At 39.6% G+C, this 21,844-nt stretch overlaps 1 protein-coding gene across 3 annotated transcripts in view; it reads left to right on the forward strand.

Moving 5' to 3' along the window:
* LOC131970613 (SPRY domain-containing SOCS box protein 4-like) overlaps positions 1-21,844 on the forward strand; it is a 90,858-nt gene that overhangs the window by 51,385 nt on the left and 17,629 nt on the right. For all 3 annotated transcript variants that reach the window (XM_059332044.1, XM_059332047.1, XM_059332046.1), the window contains one exon: positions 11,061-11,939. In XM_059332044.1, the coding sequence (XP_059188027.1) occupies positions 11,231-11,939 (709 nt within the window). In that variant the 5' untranslated portion in view covers positions 11,061-11,230. The remainder of the gene's footprint in view (positions 1-11,060; positions 11,940-21,844) is intronic.

The raw sequence follows: 21,844 nt of genomic DNA on the forward strand, positions 1-21,844 counted from the left end.
AAAACGTACATTTCAATCTAATGGTGGGATTCAGAGCGTTCAGAGCTATTTTTAAAACTAGGGAAAACGTAACTGGAATCTGAAAACACAAATACCAAGTGAGAGTGTAAAGGTCACACTCATTGTCCAGTGTGCGTTCATGTATTGGTCCCCTTAATGGACACTAGGCCAGCATATCAGTTTGTCATTGAGCAGCTGAGAGCTTGTGTAGGCTACGTAGGCTATGCATGTCGTCATTGCCCCCAGCTGATGTTCAACGCTGATGTGCTGATAACTGTGTGTTTGCTTGAGTGGGTGAAACTTCAAAGTCCCTGCATTTCCAGTCTGCATTTGTGTGCCCTACAGACTTGTGTGTGTGTGTGTGTGTGTGTGTGTGTCTGTGTGTGTGTGTGTGGGGGTTGCTTGTGTTAAGACGGGCTGTGCATGTTTGATACGCCAACAATGGCTGTCATGCCGGCAGCGGCCCTCTTCATGTCACTTCCTCCTTCGCTCCACATAACAAGTTTGTGCCGTGAATTCTGGTCAAGTCCTTTTTAAAAAAAAAAAAAGTAATGTGGCTTCTCTTTGCACCGAGCAGCACAGAAATCACTGGACTTTTTTTTTTGTGATTAACATTTTTTATTTTCCATTTTCATTGTACAACAATACAGTAAAAAATAAAATAAAAATAAAAAATACACCCCCCGACCCCCCAACAACAACAACAACAACAACAACCAATCACCATCAGTGCTAATCCTTTTCTGGTTACAATCATTTCTCATAATCATCTCAATTACTTAATCAGAAAAAAAAATTGAAAAAACAAAACAACAACTAACGTCTCTCCACTATATAACCCCTTCAGGGCCCTTTTAGAAAGCGTGTAGATCCAGTCTACCCAGTTGTTTACATCAGTAGTTCTCAACCTTTTTGAGTCGCGACCCCCAATTTAACATGCATGTTGTCCACGACCCCCACTCACTGAACACAATCTCACACGCACAGTTCAGATCACCCAAAAAAAGAAACAAAATGACCACAAAAAGACACAAAATGACCAAAAAAAGGAAACAAAATGACCAAAAAAGACACAAAATGACCAAAAAAGACACAAAATTACCCCAAAAATCACAAATTGACCACAAAATGATCAAAAAAAGACACAAATTGACCACAAAATGATCAAAAAAAGACACAAATTGACCACAAAATGATCAAAAAAACACACAAATTGACCACAAAATGATTAAAAAAAACACACAAAATGACAAAAAAAAGACATTAAGTGACCAAAAAGACTAAAACACATTAACACATGAACACTTTAACACAGTGGAGACAGAGCTGACTCCCAAAATGATTTGGCGACCCCCAGATATCATCTCGCGACCCCAATTGGGGTCCCGACCCCAAGGTTGAGAATAGCTGGTTTACATGACATTTTTTCGAATGCTGCAGCTCTTGACATCTCAACAGCCCAGTCTCTCAGAGATTCACCCTCCGTCTTCCATCCCCTGACAAGTATTTGTCTGCCTATCATAATACTAGTTTAGACAAAGCTTATAATATGTTTATCCTGTCCAAACTGTCAAATGTCAAAACTGAATGCTCACTCAAAACAAATAATCTTGGACTAAATGGAATCTGCATCTCTGTAATCTCACATAGATTGTCAGAAATACTGGTCCAGAATTGTTGGACCTTGTCACACGACCATAAAACATGAAATCACTGGACTTTTTAAAGAAGTGGAGGAGATGAAGCAGAGATTGCTCTTGGTTTGTACTCGCTGGATAATCCCTTCCACTAAATTCAGCTTTCCTTAATCTGAAGAGGGGCGGGGCTGGATGGATCTCATTCTGTCTTTCTCACAGTTTTCCCTCCATCAGTTCCCATCATCACCTGCCAGATCAGAGTTTCTCTCCTCTGTCATCACTTCTCCTTTATACTGTCTCCTTCACTCATTCTGTCCTTTCACTAACCTTTTTAACCTCTGAATGCTCGAGGTGGGGGGAAAATCGATACAGCATAGTATCACAATGTTTTGTGTGCCAATATTATATCGATTCATTAGTGGTGTCAACAATAATCGATTCGGCGATGCATCGCAATGCGGGGCATGCACGATTCAGCATCGATGCGGCAAAGTGCCATAATGGATTATGTTTATTTCCTGGCCTCCAGTGGAAAGTTGTGGGGGACAGGGTGGGAATTTCCTGACGGCCACGACGGGTCGTTGCCCCACACTCTGGCCTTGATACCCTGTGAAAAAATGTTCAATTTACGGCCCAGGTGGCCTTTGCGCCCCTGTCAAAGTTCCAGTAAACACAACGCTAACCCGACCCACTCCCCGTCCTTCAGACATGCATCAACACATGGCTCATTGAATATTCAAATGAGCCATGTGTTGAAAAAGTGCAGTCCATTTGTATCGCAATACTCACCAAATGCTAAATGCTTAAAATGCTAGCCTGGCTAACACCAGACTATTCTCAAATGAGGTCTAGTCTGGCAACCTACAATGCATTTCTCCGTAGAGGAGGTGTGGTTTAGGATCCTCCGGAGCCGTTTATTGGACGCTTAGAATGTCTATCAAAGCGTCTGTAGGTAGCTCTTAGCCAATCAGATCAGTTATACCAGATGACGTAGTAGAGCAACAGAGATGGATGTTTGTTGTGTGTGTGTCTGTGAGAGAGTGTTGTTTGCTGCTTTGCTCCTCCAGTTCTCGCTTTCTGCAAGATTATTTATTTTCACGCTTTATTCCCCCTCATGTCATTCAGCCACACACATCCACTGATTTTATGGGCAATAAACAAGCTGCTGCGGGTCTCTGGGGGCTCCGCTGTCCCCCGGCTCGGAGCCAGATCACCGGCGTTACGGTAGCGGGGCTAATAGCTACCGCTAACGCCGTAACGGCAGCGTAGCGCTACCGCTAATAGCCCAGCTACCGTAACGCCGGTAATCTGGCTACGAGCCGGTGATCTCAGCGGAGCCCCCAGAGACCTTTCGCCTTTCAACTTTCACTCTAAACTATTTAAAACACCATCTACAGCTAAAGAGAGTTTCGCGTCTGCAGCAGCCATGTTGGATCCGTAAGAAAACTACAAGCTTCCAAGTGCCGAGTAGTACGCATCATCGTCTTGCCGTCCCTCCCCGCTCTGTGATTGGATCCTAAAACAGGGCTAAGAAACCTCCCTGGTTTCCAGACCCCTTGGCAGTTCGAAATTAAATTGAGCGCGCAAGGCAGTCTGGGTATACCCAGGCTATAAAATCGCAATAATATTGCAATAATATTGCAGTAGTATGGTATCGTGACTCAAGTATTGGGATAAAATCGTATCGTGGGGCTGATACACTGATTCACTCCTCCACTGAATGCTGTCTGAAGTTCTTTCAGGGTGTTTTTGCTGTGGTCCAATTGTACTCACTGTTATATTATATATTTGTCCTGCACCTCTATGGAAACAGCACAATCATGGATTTGGTGCAGAATAACACCGAGATGAAGTAGAGGGAAGAGTTGAATAATTTAAATGAGAAGGGAAAATACAAGTTTAAGTTCTTTATTTTATCTTAGAAAATGTTGTTTTCTTTTGATTCAATTGTTCCAAATGTATACGTACAGCCTCTCCTCTCTAGTCTGCTCTGCTTAAAAATGCCTCTGGTGTTGTGCATTGTCACAAATTATTTTATTCTTCAGTTGTTTTTTTGTTGCTCCACACCTTCTTATCCTGCACTTCCTGTGCTTTACACCTTGTAGATACTCCTGTTAATGGGTGTTACTGTAACAAGTCTGCTTCTTTTCAGTGCACAGTGACTTCAGAGCCATTTTAATGACTGCTAATTATTAGTTGGATGCCAACACTGTCATCTTTTGACTCCTGATCCACTGTCTGGCAATGGACACAGCGCTCAATTAAAAGGAGCAACTTCTAGTTGCTTTGTTGTGGGTGCTGGCGTGAGCATGTGGTCAGCATATTTATTTGAACTCTACTGCTCTAATCTGTTTTGTGGGTATCATTTTTTGTTTTCATAGCAGTTCAGTCATTACTGGTGTTTAATGTCAGCAGTGAGGCTTGCCAAATGTGCTGGGCTTTTCAGGAAATAACCAAATGACTATAGGGTTCTCACAGATGTTTGTTGCGGAAATTGCTTCTTCTTCTCCCCGAGCTCGGGCCCCTTACTTCCAAAAGAAATTAATATTCTTTGTAGTGTATTCAGTTCTGCAGCATGAAAGTGCTGAAATGATCTTGTCTTTCTCACGGTTATTTCAGAGGGAAATTATTAGCCACCATGCTTCAAATATACACTACTGGTCAAAAGTTTTAGAACACACCAACTTTTCCAGAATTGAATTGAAAATGATGCAGTTTAATGTCTCTGTGTACTCTGAAATTAATGCACATTTGCAACATTTAAAATTCTTTATTGAGCATGATAGTGTTTTGAAAGTAAAAAAAAGATTCAAAATCACATTTTATGTTGGACTAAAGGACTAAAAAAAGACACAAAATGACCAAAAAAAGACACAAAATGACCAAAAAAAGACACAAAATGAACAAAAACAGACACAAAATGACCAAAAAAAGACACAAAATGACCAAAAAAAGACACAAAATGACTTACAAAGACATGAAAAGAATTCAAAAATGGACAAAATAGCCCAAGACTCCATAGAGTTAAGTTGTTAACCCATTTCTTGTTCCCTGAAAAAGGCCTACTTGTATAATTCTGAAATGTACATTATTTTCCAGTTTTGGTTAAGCTTACCTTTTTTTATTTACCTCTGGCAGTTCACCACTTACCTTTGGACCCTTTCAAGCTGTTCATTTGACTTGAACTGCTTGAATTTCAATAAAAAACTGGAAAAATTGGGGTGTGTATATATTTTAGATAACCGTGTTTTGTTTTTGTTGTGGATAACCGGCCCAATCTGTTACCATCAGTTGTGTGTGTGTGTGTGTGTGTGTGTGTGTGTCTCTGCACAGGAGGGGCTCAGGCTCTCCTGCTGGTCAAGCACTGGGGTGAAGTTGATTTGAAGTTTGATATTCACCAGCTGGAAGTGTCTTTTTGATGTCAGCAGCTCCATGTGGATGACATCAACTATTCCCAAAGGGTTTTTGCAGAGAGGCTGACAGGAGCAATTCTCTGCCTCTCCAAAACGCCCTCTGGCTGGATTCCCTAATCACTGATGCAGCCAGGATCTCACCGAACACAAAAAAAAAAAAAAAAAAATGACCTGGATACTGTTTTATAAGCTGTGCAGGGCAGGCAAAGCAGATAATAATTTAAATGTTTTCTCTTGGTTAAGCCCAATTATTTCTATTGAAGGACTGCTGTGGTATCTTAGCCCTGCAGGACACTCTGTAAACAGGGGTTGATAAAAAACTATGACCTATCGAAACGTGGATTAATACACCAATACACAAGACTTGTGTCTACTGTTTAAAGTTTAAATGGAGTCTCTAGGTGAAATTATGCCGGAGAAGTAGACGTTTGAAAATCTCCAATTATTCTTTTTCGCTAATTTTTTGTCGGCCGTCCCATTCATTTCAATGCAAAATTTTGGGCAGTTTTGTGAAACATCTGATTTCCTCAGTGAAACTGTTGTATACGACCAGTGCTGCCCACTACTATGACAAGCTTAATACACGCATGTAATAACGTCACGAAAGACTTGACATTAGGGCTGGGCGATATGGCAGAAAAAAAAAGATTCGCAATATATCTTTTTATATCGTCCAATCACAATTTTTTTTACATTGTTTTTAAACTGCCAGTTTTAAATAATCTGTACTGAAAACTAAAGAAACTAGAGATTTGTTCCGCAAGTAGGGCTGGGCGGTACATCAATATTAAGAGTTATACTGATATATTTATTATTTAGAAAGATATGTATTTGAGACAATACCGATATATAATATATTTTGATGTTGCCTTAATTTATGACCACTATTTTGGTTGGTTAAAGAGTAAGAAAAATTCTGTAATTTGGAGGTATTTTTGATTGCAGATGAAGAGCAAAATTATGCTGTTTGGTAAACATGCTGCAAGCAAATTGCTTCAAAAGATGGAAGGTTTTGAATTTGATAAAGTCTTTAAATAAAACAGGTTGACGATTTCTTGTGTCGTTGAGTTAAAACTAAACACTTTACACATTTTGTTTCAGATACCAATATATTCCGTATATCGCCATTCTGCCTTAAAATACCGGGATATGAGTTTTGGCCCATAATGCCCAGCCCTATTAGCTAGTAGTGGCTGAACTGCTAATGCTAAGTGTTCTGGCAGCAGTTGCTGGCTGTGCAGACTCTGCTTGCATTTTCATGCTTTCCGCATAATCACCTCAGTGGTACTTCTTCAAATAAACAGATTTGTTGTTGTTAGAAAGCCCACACTGTTAATGTTTTGTTAACTTGATAATTGAACTAAGTTCCATTCACTAATAACTCGTTTCTCTGTCATTTTTCATGTCCCGCGCTCTTGAATGCATCATAGCCGTTCTAACACTATTGAATGCACCATACCTGTGTGTGAAGTGCCGTGCTGTGAATGTTACTTGTCTCTCGGTGCAGCAGCAGATAGATTGTAATTTCCGCTTTCCAAACATTCACCTGTTCCTCCCTGGTTTATTGCTCCAAGTCATGGCTGACATCTATTTCGCTGCCCTCAGCGTTCGGTCTTTGTTTACTTCTCCAGCAACTTACAAACCAACATGGTCTCACAGAAATCCGTGAAATAGCCACGGATTTGCTTAACTCAGAATCCGTGGAATAGCCACAGAATCACTCAAATTTCCGTGAAACTGACATGGATTTCGCTACAATGTAAGTTAATGCCAGTCATATCCCGTGGCTATTCCAACATACAAAGTGATTATGTACATTCACTGAGTGAAGATTTAGAAAATAAAACATATATTTCTCGCTAGAAATGTGATAAAAATCCATTTTTATGCAGAAACTAAGTCAAAATATTGATTTTTTTCACTAAAAATGAGAGAACTGTCCGCCATGTTTTTTGTTCTCGGCCCGCCGGGACCTTGAAAGTCACGTGACTTGGAACAAACCAATAGGAACAAATATCCATGGAATAGCCACGGGATATGACTGTCATTAACTTACATTGTAGCGAAATTCGTGTCAGTTTCACGGAAATTTGAGTGATTCCGTGGCTATTCCACGGATTTTGAGTTAAGCGAAATCCGTGGCTATTTCACGGATTCCTGTGAGACCAGGTTCCGTGATCCAGGCTGCTGCAGACATCTGTGTGTCACTTTATGTATTGGAGATTAATTCTTCACTGAATCTGGGAGCCTGAATCTGAAACATCACTGATCACGTTTTCCCTCCCTGCCCTCCTGATTCCCATAAATCATTTTGTAATTGTTTGGCCCAGAGTTTCCCCTCTGACAGTTTCTGCTTGAGGAATTGCCAGAAAAATGCATGTGCATGAGCAGTAATGGCTTTTATGATGTTACGTATTCTGCACAAGCACGTTCCCAAAATGTCAGCCACGCACGTGGTCAATAACCACTGTGATTACAATCTTTTGTGTGATAAATATTCCTCTCGTTTGTCCTGAAATGACCTTAATGTGTTGTGTCTGGTGTGAGATAATGAATATAGGAAATGTGGAGCTTGTCATTTCTAGTTGTTATGGATGGCGTTCTGCCAGATTGTGTGTTGAGTTGCTGTTTCCCATTTATCACGTTTGTCTTCGTCGAGCTTGCGTCCCTTTCCACCTCCACAATTTATAAAGTAAGTGACATTTAAACACACTGGAAACATGAAACCAGGATGTGTTGAAGAAAAAAAGACAGTGTTCTTTGTGATCAGAAACTAAACTGATGAATGCTTCCACTAATGTAATGCTCAGCTGTTTTTAGAAATTCAGACTTTTACGAGTTTCCATCTCACGGTCAACCAATCCTCTGGGGGTCTCAGAACTCAAGATTGAAATTGCTTGAGGTTCAGAGGATAAGGCAGAGTATTTTTTGGTCTTTTTACATTTGTATTTTACTACAATATATAAGTCCTGCAGCTCTATGGAGCCAGCACAATAATGGCTAGAAGTGGAAACGACTCAGAGTATTATGTGCAGAATGACATTTATCATAAAAACAAGAAAAAACAGGTTGAATTTCTATATAGAACACTTTTTTTTTTAAGTGTCATGAATATTGGGGGAAATTGGGTCCCCACATGCTATACGTATTGAACTATTTGCATTTTTACAGACTCTCCTGTCCTCTCCTCTCTGCTCTGTGTAAACAGCCTCTCCTGTCCACTCCTCTCAGCTCTGTGTAAACAGATTTCCGGTGAATATTTGTCAAGTGACCGTTCGTCTCAGCAGAATCGATCATGGCTTCACAGTGTCTCTGAGGAGCAGAATTTAATGTTTTTAACAAATTTAGTTACTCCAAACGGTTTATTTTTGGCAAAATTTTACATGACACATGTCGAATAAAGCGATTTTGACAGTTTTGTTTTGGTTATTTATGGGAAACTTCCTTATCCTATGATTCATTCTAGGACTGTTGGAAAGTTCAAATTGCAACAATAATGCCTGTTTTTTTTTTTTACTGTTTTTCTTTTTATGATAAACTGTATTTTTGGAGATTTTTGGTGTGCACATGGGTATGGTTATTTTTTGGTAACATTTTAAATGAGACATGTAGAATAAAGTGATTTTGACAGCAATAATACAATTTTTAGCTTCGTTATAGTTATTTTTTCTTTTTTTTAATTATCTTTTTATTAGGAAATTTCACAACAATTGACAAGTACAAATGGATTTACAGCTGTTAGTATCAAAATTGTACAGAGCCAAATGTTTTGTATCAATAGCTTCTTGTTCCAAATGTTCATTGTCCATTCCCTTTTTAATAATATGAATATGTAAAGAAAAAACAAAACCAAAGACATACAATTTAACTATCTACATCCAGAGGGGTATGGAGGCAAAAAATAATTTTATAATATGAATAAATAAATATAAATGTCTGTAGCAGTTGGGGTTATTTTTTCTAATAGAAACTTTCATAATCTGTGATCTATTCAAAGACTGTGGGAAAGTTCAGATATTGTCAATACTGCCTGTTTTTTCAGTTTCTTTCTACGATAAACAGTGTGTCTTTGGCATTTCTTTTAAAGAAAATGTACAGTTTGTTTTGTCTTCCAGACATGAAAATGTAGTGACGGACACGCAGGAGGTGAACAAGTTGAAGTTGTTTGTATTTGTTGCCTTCAAAAGCACAAAGCTTAGCTTGTTGTTCATCTATTAATCCACTTAATTGTATTCCACTGCACACACACTGTGTATCTTTTGTGATTCAAGTCTCCCCTTGTGGGTCAGTACCAGTAACTGTTCTGTACTTTCCCTGAAAGAGTCATGTGGAGTCCTTTCCTGAGAAACTATAGGGGAGAGAGGAAAACATTAGCGTGAGTGCATATAGGAGAGAGAGGACAAAGAGTAATGTCAGTGCAGCACGTCAGCTTCTCTTCACATACAGGGAAACGTGTTTAGAAGCAGCTTATGGCTCTCCCTTTGCTTACTGTGAAAGCTCTGCATGTACGTTTTTATAAAAAATATGGATTGCATCACATTTGTTTGGTAAAGAAGGGATTGGCTGAGAAGAGGGAGTGCATACTGCATGACTAAATTCAGAGGAAGTCTGCAGCAACTTTCTGCAAACCCTCCATGTCTCTGTTTGTATTTCATCACGGGAGGGTTTGTCAGAGAGTCTGTAGCTCTTTTTAAAAGGCTCAAAGCCTGAACTACTTAAGGTATAAATGTTTGAATGTGTGAGGTTGGTCTCATCTTCTCAGCTTGTGTAAATATGCATTAGAGGCAGCATATAAACAGAGCTAACACAGAGTCACTTAGCTCAACACATTTGCCAGGTGGCCAGAAACACGACGACTTTAAATGAATGGTAATGTTGCTGTGTAACTGCTGGATGTGTAAATGAGCCAGTAACTCATCTCAACAAGCACTACATGGAGAATGGAAAAAAAAAACAGTGCAGTCAAAATAATGAGTCATTGCAGGTTTAACCCTTTGATGCAACATGGGTCTAAAGCAGGGGTCTCAAACTCAAATTACCTGGGGGCCGCAAAGACACCAAATGACGAAAAAATACATAGAATTACCAAAAAAGACACAAAATAATTTAAAAAAGACACAAAATGACCCAAAAAAGACACAAAATGACCAAAAAAAAACACAAAGTGATTTAAAAAGGCACAAAATGATTTAAAAAAGACACAAAATGACCCAAAAAAGACACAAAATGACCAAAAAAACCCCCAAAAATTAGAAAAAAAGACACAAAATGATTTAAAAAAGACACAAAATAACCAAAGAAAGACACAGAATTACCAAAAAAAGACACAAAATTATTAAAAAAGACACAAATACCAAAAAAAAAGAGACACAAAATTACCAAAATAAGTAATTAAAGGGACTTTCCACATTAAACTTTCATATCAAGGTGGGGGCCACAAAATATCGTCTTGAGGGCCGCAATTGGCCCGCGGGCCGCGAGTTGAAGTGACCCGACAGAGTTTTTAATGTTCTATATCTTTGCAATAATTCATCATTCAGTATTCCAGGTTTTCCTCAATTAGTTTGTTTTTGATCATCATACATCTTAATTTTTATGTTTTCCTTTATTCATTTTTAAATAAAATACGTTTTTCTGTCACTACTCTTCTAATACACAACATGGGTGAAAAATGAGCCATATCCTTTTTTTTTGGAAAAAAAGCCTTTTTCTATAATTCTGAAATGTACATTATTTTCCAGTTTTGGTTAAGCTTACCTTTTTTTATTTACCTCTGGCAGTTCACCACTTACCTTTGTACCCTTTCAAGCTGTTCATTTGACTTGAACTGCTTGAATTTCAATAAAAAAAATGAAAAATTGGGGTGTTCTAAAACTTTTGACCGGTAGTGTATATATTGTGTTATTTCCACCTTTTTGAATTGAATTACTGGCATAAATAAAACTTTTTCTTGATATTCTAATGTATTGAGATGCACCTGTACATAATGTTTTCATGATGTGTGTTTCAGGAGCGTGGTGCCGCCTGCCTGAACACAGTGAAGACACCTTCCCACCGAGGACCCTCCGTGTTGCCGTTGCGCCCATGAGGTAACGTCGGGACCCTCCGCCCCCTCATTACCACCCTCGCTCCATCCATCTCCCTCCCCTCGGCCCCTTCCTCCCTCGGACCCTCCCAGCCATGGGCCAGAAGATCTCTGGCAGCATCAAGTCAGTGGATGTCCGTGGGGAGCCTTCGTATCGGCCTGTACGCCGGGAGCTGCGGGGCCCAGATTTCTGCCGGCCCCCCAGACTGGACTTACTGCTGGACATGCCCGCCGCCAGCTCGGAGACGCAGCTCCGCCACGCCTGGAACCCTGACGACCGGTCGCTCAACGTCTTCGTTAAAGAGGACGACAAGCTGACGTTCCACAGACACCCGGTGGCTCAGAGCACGGACTGCATCCGGGGGAAGGTGGGCTACACCCGGGGGCTCCACGTCTGGAGGATCCACTGGCCCGCCAGACAAAGAGGCACCCACGCCGTTGTGGGCGTGGCCACCGCTGAAGCATCTTTACACTCGGTGGGCTACACGGCCCTGGTGGGCTCGGACTCTGAGTCCTGGGGCTGGGACCTGGGTCGGAACAGACTCTACCACGATGGGAAGAACCGGCCCGTTTCCACGTCGGCGCCCACGTATCCCTGTTTCCTGGAGCCGGACGAGTCGTTTGTGCTTCCAGACTCTCTGACAGTGATACTGGACATGGACGAAGGGACGCTGAGCTTCATGGTGGACGGACAGTACCTGGGAGTAGCGTTCAGAGGGCTGAAGGGCAAGAGACTCTATCCCATCGTCAGCGCTGTGTGGGGGCACTGTGAAGTATCCATCCGCTACGTCAACGGACTAGATCGTAAGTGACACACACACACACACACACACACACACACACACCAAGGTTATTATAGTTAACGAAAACTAACGAAATAACGAAAACTAGAATTGAAAAAACATTTTCGTTAACTGAAATAAAAATAAAAACGAGAGTTTTTAAAAAAACGATAATTAACTGAAACTGTATTTTGTGGTTACAAAACGAACTAAAACTAACTGAAATTATAGTGAAAATGTCCTTAGTTTTTGTTTTTGTCAACTTTTTTCATTCATAATTCAGTGTTTCTATTTGAACATGCAACACATGGTGAATATGTTTACTGAGACTGGGATGTTTACACTAGAACCAAAATTCAAAACACCCAGAACTGTAAGAGTTAATAACCTTATTGGGGCTGAGATGATAAACCAAAGGAAATGAAGGCAAAATTTATTATGACCTCTTTGAATCTGGCACCCAACACATAGCCCATTACAAAAAAAACGAAAAACTAACACTAAAACTAATAAAAACTAAACTAAAACTAAGCATTTTCAAAAACTAAAAACTAAACTAAAACTAGAAAACTCACTCTAAAAACGAACTAAAACTAACTGAATTTGAAAACAAAAATTCACAACGAAAACTAATGAAAAATCCAAAACTATTATAACCTTGACACACACACACAGTTGAAAAATACAGTCAGTGTGTAATATTTGACAAGCTGCTGAACAGGGGTCGTGCAATTAGATATGTTCTTGTTTTACTAGCTTTAATTTTTTATTTCATTGATTCAGCTGTTTAATGGCAGACATGTTTTGAATACCTTCACTGGTATTCAACAGAGTGTGAGATGGACCGGCGGTTTGGCTTCAGCAGTGATGCGGGTGTTGCCTGGAGGCAAAGCTCCACCAGTTGGATTGCTAACAACCAACAGGGGACATTGGGAATGTGCAGGAATCTCAGCTTCTGCCTGAGAATGATGCATTTGTAAAATATGCTTATTCATTGCACTGAATGCATATTTTTCTGTTTTGCAGTTACACCCAACTCAGAAATGTCGTCTTTTATCTGACAAATAATTAAGGAATCTTTTTCAGTCATAATTTGTCTGCAGGCATATCAAATCTTGAGTTGAGTGCATATAGTCACATAGCAGTTCTTGTGTCCAGTTCCATTACAAAGTGCAATTGTTTTGATGACAGACAGAGAGAGAGAAACAGAGAGAGAGAGAGATAGAGAGAGAGAGAGAGGAGTCTGAGTCAGGACGATGAGTCATTTTGACAGCCTTCACTAAACTCTCAACCCTCTGGAAGAGCCACAATCATATAATAAGTGTTGTGAAAATGATATAAACGACCTCCTCAAGGAGAACTGGTGCTGCTAATTCCCCAGTACTAACACCTGGTCTGCAGAAACCTGGAGGATTGAGAGCTTAAGGCAAGACTGGGAAGGCTTTTGCAGATTTGTCATTTTTTCTTCAGAGAGAATGGATATGCAGTGCACATTTCTGCATGCACTGATCTATAAAAAGCCCACAATGAAAGGGACTGCTGCTTTGTTTACCAATAGGAAGCAGCTTAAACATCCTCTGTGTGGACTATTTCTAGTCCGCCTCCCTCTGTCGCACTCTCTCAAATCCTCCTCAGTCTTCCTTAAACTCTCACAGAACTACATCCAGCTCTCTGTAATGGGAATATCTGTTTCAACTCTGTCAAGAAGTCGGCGTAAAGATCAGAGTGTGCGTGTGTCAGCTTGTATTTCTCCATGATGTCTTTGCCCTGCTGCATTTCTCTGCTAAATGTCATCATTCAAACTAGTAGAGTCATCTAAATCAAGTCTGAAATCCCTTCAGATTGTGTAATAGCCCTCAGTAACTACCCCCCCCCCCCCCCCCCCCCGCTCCAGTCTGCATGTTGCACAAAGAGCGGAGCGGGCTGGGGGCGTCGCCGACAGCCAGGCACGAACACCATGTCCGTGGCTGCGAGCCATGAGTGTGTGTGTGTGTGTGTGTGCAGGCGGGCAGCAGCCAGCAGAGGAGGATCCTGGACCAGGTCCCAGTGTGCCTCTGAGCTCAGCGTCTGGCCTCGCATAGTGGGAAACGTCGTGTTAGGTGTGTGTGTGTGTCTGTCAAGCAGCTTATGTGCACATGATGCAGAATGGCCCGTTGCTTCCTGGAAGTATGGTTCAGTAAAATAATCTGTTGGGCGTTAATGATGATGATGATTTATTAAAAATATTCCCACTGTTTTGGGTTTAATTGAAAGATCTAGCTGGAGTGGAAAAATATGTTCTTGAAGAAACAATATTTAGACAATCTCTAGCTTCGTTTAAAGGGGTAACTTCAGGTCAATACTTGGGACTAAACATTAAAGCATGTAAACATCTTCTAGTAATAACCCAAAATACATTTCTCTGAATATATCTATATTTACCCTCTGTCTGAAACACTCAGTTGTAGTTAGGGGTGTGCCATATCGTATCGTTCACGATAATATCGGTATATTTTTCTTTTGGTTAAAAAAAAAATGCATATCATGATATTGGCAACATTCCTACTTCTTGATGTAGTGGCGCAAGGTTAATATTAGCTAACAATTAAAGTTGTTTTAATCACAAAAAGCTACTTACTCTCTGTGCTCTTATTTTGAAAGCTGCATGTGTTTAGTGACAGTGTGTTAACAGACCACAGAACTTACAAGAAGACTGTCAAAATAAGATGCCTTAAATAAAACATACAAGAACCTTTATTTTCCTTTACAAAATGTCATTAATATATGCCCCTGAAACCCCTAAATGGTTATTTTTATTATTTGCTCATACACATACTTTTTTTTTATTTGGCAACTGTTGAGATTTACTCTTCACACTACATTTTAGATTTTTATTTTTTTATACAGACTAAAAAAACATATTTTCTATATCTTTTTAAGTATTTCGTAATATCGTCAAGAATATCGTTATCGCAAAAATAGCCTGAAATATCGTGATATTCTTTTTAGGGCCATATCGCCCAGCCCTAGTTGTAGTGCATGTCTCTTTAAGCCACCTTCCTGAGAAAGCCCAGTCCACTCTGAACAGTCGGTGTCTTCTTACTAAGTAGTAAATTTTATTTATAAAGCGCTTTTCACAGAAAAAGAAAACCACAAAGTGCGATAAAAGGGTATAAAACAACATAGAGGCAAACACAGAAAAACACAATACATCAAGAAAACATAATTAAAGCCTGGACGTCTAGTTGACCAGGTACATGCAGCCAACTAAACGCCTGTCTCAACAGATATGTCTTAAGTTGACATTTAAAAGAATCTGCAGATACGTCAGACTGTAAGGCTGCAGGCAGAGCGTTCAGAGTTTGGGAGCTATTGATTCACACAGAGTCTTAAGGCGTGTGCGTGGGACGGACAGTAAATTTAAGGTGTTTGGTCGGATATATAGGGATATATATTCTTAGCATCTCTGCACTACATCATTGCAGCTGGGAAATGAGTGTAACAACACTGTAGTATACAGTAAAGCTGAAACATCACACCTTTACACCTCCAGATGGCTCATTTGAAGGAACACTTTCTGAATGGGGGCTGAGTGCATTTCTCTGTGGACTAGCAGTATATTTTGCTGCACCTATACCTGCTTTTTAATCCAAAAAGACATTGAAGTCTTCTTTTTTACAATAAGGGAACTTAACATTGCATTAAGGAATATTTTTTGTGTCAAAATGAAAGTAAAAGATTTCACATTTAAGTGGAAAATTGGCTCATACTGAGAATCAACATCCCGTCTACAGTTGAGCTACTTTTAGTCTACGTTCAGACTGCAGGATAATGTGACCCAAATCCAATTTTTTGCTCATTTGTGACTTGGATCCGATTTTCTTATGACAGTCTGAACGGCACAAATCAGATTTTTTCAAATCAGAACGAGCCCACTTTCATATGTGGTCCTAAATTGGAGACTTTTAATCTTGTTGTTAATGCATATATTGACAATAAAGGCATTCTATTCTAGACATATCTGAGGTTTTCAAAGCAACCTCAGTCTGAATTCATTTCATCCAAATTTTTACAGGAAAAAGACTGAAGAGAGATGAACAGACTGAGAATTTTCTCTTATTTTACAAAACAGTTCTTGGTGGAATTCAATTTTGTGAACAGATAAAGCAGTTAAACAGTTAAATCACAATTTGTTGTATCGCAATACTCACCATATCGCAAAATGATTAAAATCGCCATAATATCATATCGTGCCTCAAGTATCAGGATAAAATCGTTGCTATGAAACTGAACAAGTTGATGATCAATTGTGGCAACTATCAAGGCAAGGCAAGTTTATTTGTATAGCACAATTCAACACAAGGTAATTCAAAGTGCTTTACATGCACATTAAAAACAGCAAGACACATTTGAAAACAGTAAAAACAGTCAATTAAAACAGGGGAATAGAAATAAAAATAGAAATAGGATAAAATAAGATACAGCAGGATAAAAAAGAGATAAAATAATAAAAAGCACAAGTCAAACATTGTGTAGTTAGCTGGAAAGCCAGCAGCTCATGATGATACAACATTCATTGAAAAAGGGTTTTTCTCAAAACTTGTGAATTAATAATAAATACAACCATGAGAGTCATGAATGAGCAAACAAACAGTAGCCGGCTGATTAGAGGAGAGATTAGCTGCAGACAGACAAACAGATACACACTTCCCCTTCAGGGTTAGCTCTGCTGGAGATAATGACAATATAATACTAGTTAATTATTTAAAGACTCAGTCAAGGGCCTTCTAGCCCCACTAGAAACAACACCATGGTGTGAATATATGCAGCAAGGGCAAAGATTTGCCCCTTTGTTTCTCCTCTTGGCTTCCTCTCTGTGGATTGATGCTGGTTCTCATAATTAACGCTCAAGAAGTGCTTGAATAGGTTGATCAGTTTGTTTCGCCAGACTAATGAAGCTTGATGATGGCAAAACATCAAGCTTGCTAATAGAAAAGGCTAATGATGCTAACTTATGAGCCTGGAGTCACATCAGTCACTTGTTGTTGTTTGTTTTTGCTTCTTTGTTGACGTGAAAGATGCATCAATCAACACCATATTCATATTCTCTCCACTCCTGGTACAGTCTATATGAGATCAGATGAGTGTGTTCAAAGAGCTTGTGTTGTGAGAGAAAGCACATGAGAGATCAGTGTAAGATATCGGGTATAAAGCCAGATCTCTACGTTGTAACACAGAATAATGGGAGCATCAATATGTATGCTGGGAGAGTGGCGGTCCCCCTTATTCCCACATCTTGCTTTTGTGCGTCCTCCTATAGCAGCTCAAAGACGACTCACTTTTTGTTCACTTTCTGGATTCCCGGTCTTTCACACGTCTTGTAGTCTATTCACGTTCTTTTTTTCTTCTTCTCCCCCCTGCTTTCATTCTCCATCTCTTACTCCCCAGGAAGGCAGAAGAGATAAGTACCCTTATACTTTTCTCTCCTGTCCCTTTAATACCCTGCATTACTGCAGTTTTCTCATCTGTCGTGCATTTTAGGGAACACTTTAGTCCTTTGGTGCTCAGTCCCAGAGACACTTGAAAGCTACTGAGACATGATGCTCTTAAAGAAAAGTTTATATCTCTGACTTGCTGCCGTCTCTAAATAAAGTAACAACGAGGGTCTGTGGGTGTTGCTGCTCCTCCTCCTCCTCTTCCTGGAAAGCATCTTTTCCAGCACAACAAGCCCCAGGACGCCACCTGAACAAGACGTGAACAGAGGAAGTGTAGCACACATGCTACTGACATGCTCTCCCCTCCCCTTTTGCAAATGAACCCTATTTGACTCCGACTCTCATTGTGTTTCATCTCCTCCCTCCTGCTCTCCTTTTCTTTACTGTCTTCCTTTCCCCCCCTGATCATCCTTTTCACCACTAATCCTTCCTTTCAGCGCTTACACACCCAATTGTATGAGCTGGTTGCTTTGGAAACGGTTAAGCTGACTTTCTGGTGGTTAGGTGGGTGGTTAATTGTTGACCAGGCAGTTTGCTCACTAGTTTGTTGGCTAAGGGCTCGCTCTATGCTAATGGGATGTCTTCCTGCTGCCTGTCTGCAGCTCAGTGCGGTTGGCAAGACTCCCAGCACAGATTCAAGCTGTAACTTGACCTTAGAGCCGCATAAATTAAGGGTGAAGTTGTACACTTCTTTACAGGAGGCTATTTTAGACTAGATATCAGCCAGTCAGTGTCGTTTGGTTATAAACATGAAGCTTTGGCTGATTGCATTCACATTAGTTGTGGAAATACTAGTATCAAATTAAACTAGAAGATCTAATGAATCTATAGGCACCAAGTAAATCAAAATAAAGCTGCAAAGTCTTACGTCATGCTATCTCAGTGAAAGTCTCCTCTTTACATACAGTCATGGAACAATTAGAAGACCACCCTTTTTCTTCAATTTCTTGTTCATTTTAATACCTGGTACAACTAAAGGTACAAATATTTTTTATATTTGGACAAATATAATGATAACAACAAAAATAGCTGATCAGAGTTTAATTTAAGAGCTGATATCTAGACATTTTCCATGGTTTTCTTGATAATAATTTTGGTTATTATATATTATTATAATAATAACCAAAATTTCAATTTCCTTAATTTTGCGGGATCGGTGATCGGCCGATTCTTTTACGTCAAACCGATCTTATCTACCTCGGAGGCCGGCTCGTTAAGAAGAGCCGCCGTTAGCGGCAGTTAGCTACAGTTAGCTCTGTAGCAGTACAGTGTGTATGTGCTAACAGGCTAACAGTTAGCTCTGTAGCAGTACAGTGTGTACGTGCTAACAGGCTAATGGTTAGCTCTGTAGCAGTACAGTGTGTATGTGCTAACAGGCTAACAGTTAGCTCTGTAGCAGTACAGTGTGTATGTGCTAACAGGCTAACAGTTAGCTCTGTAGCAGTACAGTGTGTATGTGCTAACAGGCTAACAGTTAGCTCTGTGGCAGTACAGTGTGTATGTGCTAACAGGCTAACAGTTAGCTCTGTAGCAGTACAATGTGTATGTGCTAACAGGCTAACAGTTAGCTCTGTAGCAGTACAGTGTGTATGTGCTAACAGGCTAACAGTTAGCTCTGTAGCAGTACAGTGTGTATGTGCTAACAGTTAGCTCAGTAGCAGTACAGTGTGTATGTACTAACAGGCTAACAGTTAGCTCTGTAGCAGTACAGTGTGTATGTGCTAACAGGCTAACAGTTAGCTCTGTAGCAGTACAGTGTGTATGTGCTAACAGGCTAACAGTTAGCTCTGTAGCAGTACAGTGTGTATGTGCTAACAGGCTAACAGTTAGCTCTGTAGCAGTACAGTGTGTATGTGCTAACAGGCTAACAGTTAGCTCTGTAGCAGTACAGTGTGTATGTGCTAACAGGCTAACAGTTAGCTCTGTAGCAGTACAGTGTGTATGTGCTAACAGGCTAACAGTTAGCTCTGTAGCAGTACAGTGTGTATGTGCTGCTGCTGCAGGAGGTGTTCACTTAGCGATCTCTGTTTGTTTACAACAAGCACCAACACTCTGTTTCTTCTTCTACGGTTTGTTTCTTCTTCTACAGTTTGGCATCTAGCCGCCACACTGTATAATCAAATGCTGCGCTGCCCCCGTGTGGAAGGCACCAGTAATACAACGTTTTTCCTTCCAGATATGATGAACTACTCGATTTTTTTTAATTTAATGACTATTCGAATATTCAAAAATCGATGCCCTCCCTAGTTGTCTGTATGTTGTACAGAACAAAAACCACTTCATGGTTGCAGTTCTTTTGTTAGTTTGTCCTGTAAATTGTTGCTATTTATTTTAAGTTCAGTATTTTATTAACTACCTCAGACATTGTGATTTCCTTTATTTGTTAAAGAAAAATACTGCTGTGTTATTGTTTTCAGTAAAATAAAATTCAAACATTGAAGGTTCAGTTAGTTCAGAGTTATAAAAAAAATCAGTATCGGCCAAAATCAGAATCGGCAGGTCAGGCTTTTTAAAAATCGGTGATCGGCCAGAAAATTCCAATCGGTGCACCCCTAGTTATTATCAATAAAACCATGGAAAATGTCTAGATATCAGCTCTTCAATTAAACTCTTATGAGCTATTTTTGTTAGCATTATAGTTGTCAAAACAAATGTACTTTTAGTTGTACCAGGCTTTAAAATGAACAATATTGTGAAGAAAACAAGGGTGTTTTTATAATAATTTCCCATGACTGTACATGGCTGCCTTCCAATTCTCTGCTTTGACAAAACAATTCTCGAGTTGTGTTCGTCCCGTATTGGATAAGTGAGTTAGCTTGATTTGATTGACCCATGTCTGAATATCTCAGACTTAGACTTATTCAGTTAGATCAGGGGTCTCAAACTCAAATTCCATGGGGGCCGCTGGAGGCAGTATCAAAATGACCAAAAAAAGACACAAAATGACAAAAAAAAAAAGACAAAATTACCAAAAAAGCCCACAAAATGACAAAAAAGAGACAAAATGACTGAAAAAGACACAAAATTACTTACAAAAGACACAAAATGACAAAAAATACACAGAATTAGCAAAAAAGACACACAATTATTTTTAAAAAAGACACAAAATGACCAAAAGAGACACAAAATGACAGAAAAATAACTAAATTACTTAAAAAATAAACAAAATGACCAAAAAAGAACACAAAATTATTGTAAAAAGACACAAAATGACCAAAAGACACAAAATTACTAAAAAAAAGACACAAAATTACCAAAAAAAAGACACAATTATTAAAAGACGACACACAATTATTTAAAAAAGACACAAAATTACCTAAAAAACGTAACCAAAGGGACCTTCCACACACAACACGGTAAAGGGCCATTCATTTAAAACTCACATTAAACTTTCATATCAAGGTGAGGGCCACAAAATATCGTCACGAGGGCCCGCAATTGGCCCGCGGGCCGCGAGTTTGAGACCCCTGAGTTAGATGCATCATTACATGTTAACTCATTTTTCTGGCGAGCAGGCTTTAATCAACAAAAGAAACTTGGCCGTCTGAAATTATACCTGCATGTTATCTTTAGAGTATTTACACAGAGCAGAGAGGAGAGGACAGGAGATGTTGTAAAAAATGCACAATAGTTATTTTATATTTCTATATTGTTATGACTGAGTTGTTCCCACCTCTAGCCGTGACTGTGCTGGATCCACAGAGCTGCAGGACTTTTATATTTATATACAGTGAAATAAAAGGCCACAGTGAGTAAAATGTCAAAAGAGCAAAAAAAACCCTCCTGAAACAGCGTCTAACTAAATCAGCCGCAGCACACTGAGCTCTACCTGGTAGCGCTGTGCGTCCACCAGCCAGTCTTCTCCCCGAGGCGAGCTTCTTTTTAAAGAATCCTTTGTAATGGGAGCAGCGCATACGCTACAAATGCCAGCAGCAGCGTGACGAGACTCTGAGCGTCTATATCTGCCTGTATGTGTTTATTTAGAGCTGAAGAAGTGTTCAGAGCTGCTCGTCACTGTCACACATCTATTCAATCAGTGTGTAGGAGTGAATGAGAAGCTGTCACAGACTCTGGGAGTCTTGGTTCATCATTCAGATATGGTTCATAAATCAAAACACATACTTTAGGATATTTATGTGATATAAACTGCTGCATTGCTGATTGGTAAATGGGTGGTTGACGTGACGCTCAATTTTTGTGTTCCCAGTGACAAATATTACTAAAATTTGATAATATTTCATTAAAATTAATGTTTTAATATGCAGTTCATTCTTCTACATCTAATCCATCTGCAAACAATGAGTATCGTTCTTCAACTATGCAAATATTCTGTTTTGAACATGACATTTGTCCACCGGTGCAACTGTCCTAGGTAGCATTACTTATCTTAAAACAACTGTCATTTAATGAAAAATGAATCTAAATACATTAAAATACTTGAATGCATGTCATA

Source organism: Centropristis striata, chromosome 4 (genome assembly GCF_030273125.1).
Source record: "Centropristis striata isolate RG_2023a ecotype Rhode Island chromosome 4, C.striata_1.0, whole genome shotgun sequence".
Taxonomy (NCBI): Eukaryota; Metazoa; Chordata; class Actinopteri; order Perciformes; family Serranidae; genus Centropristis; species Centropristis striata.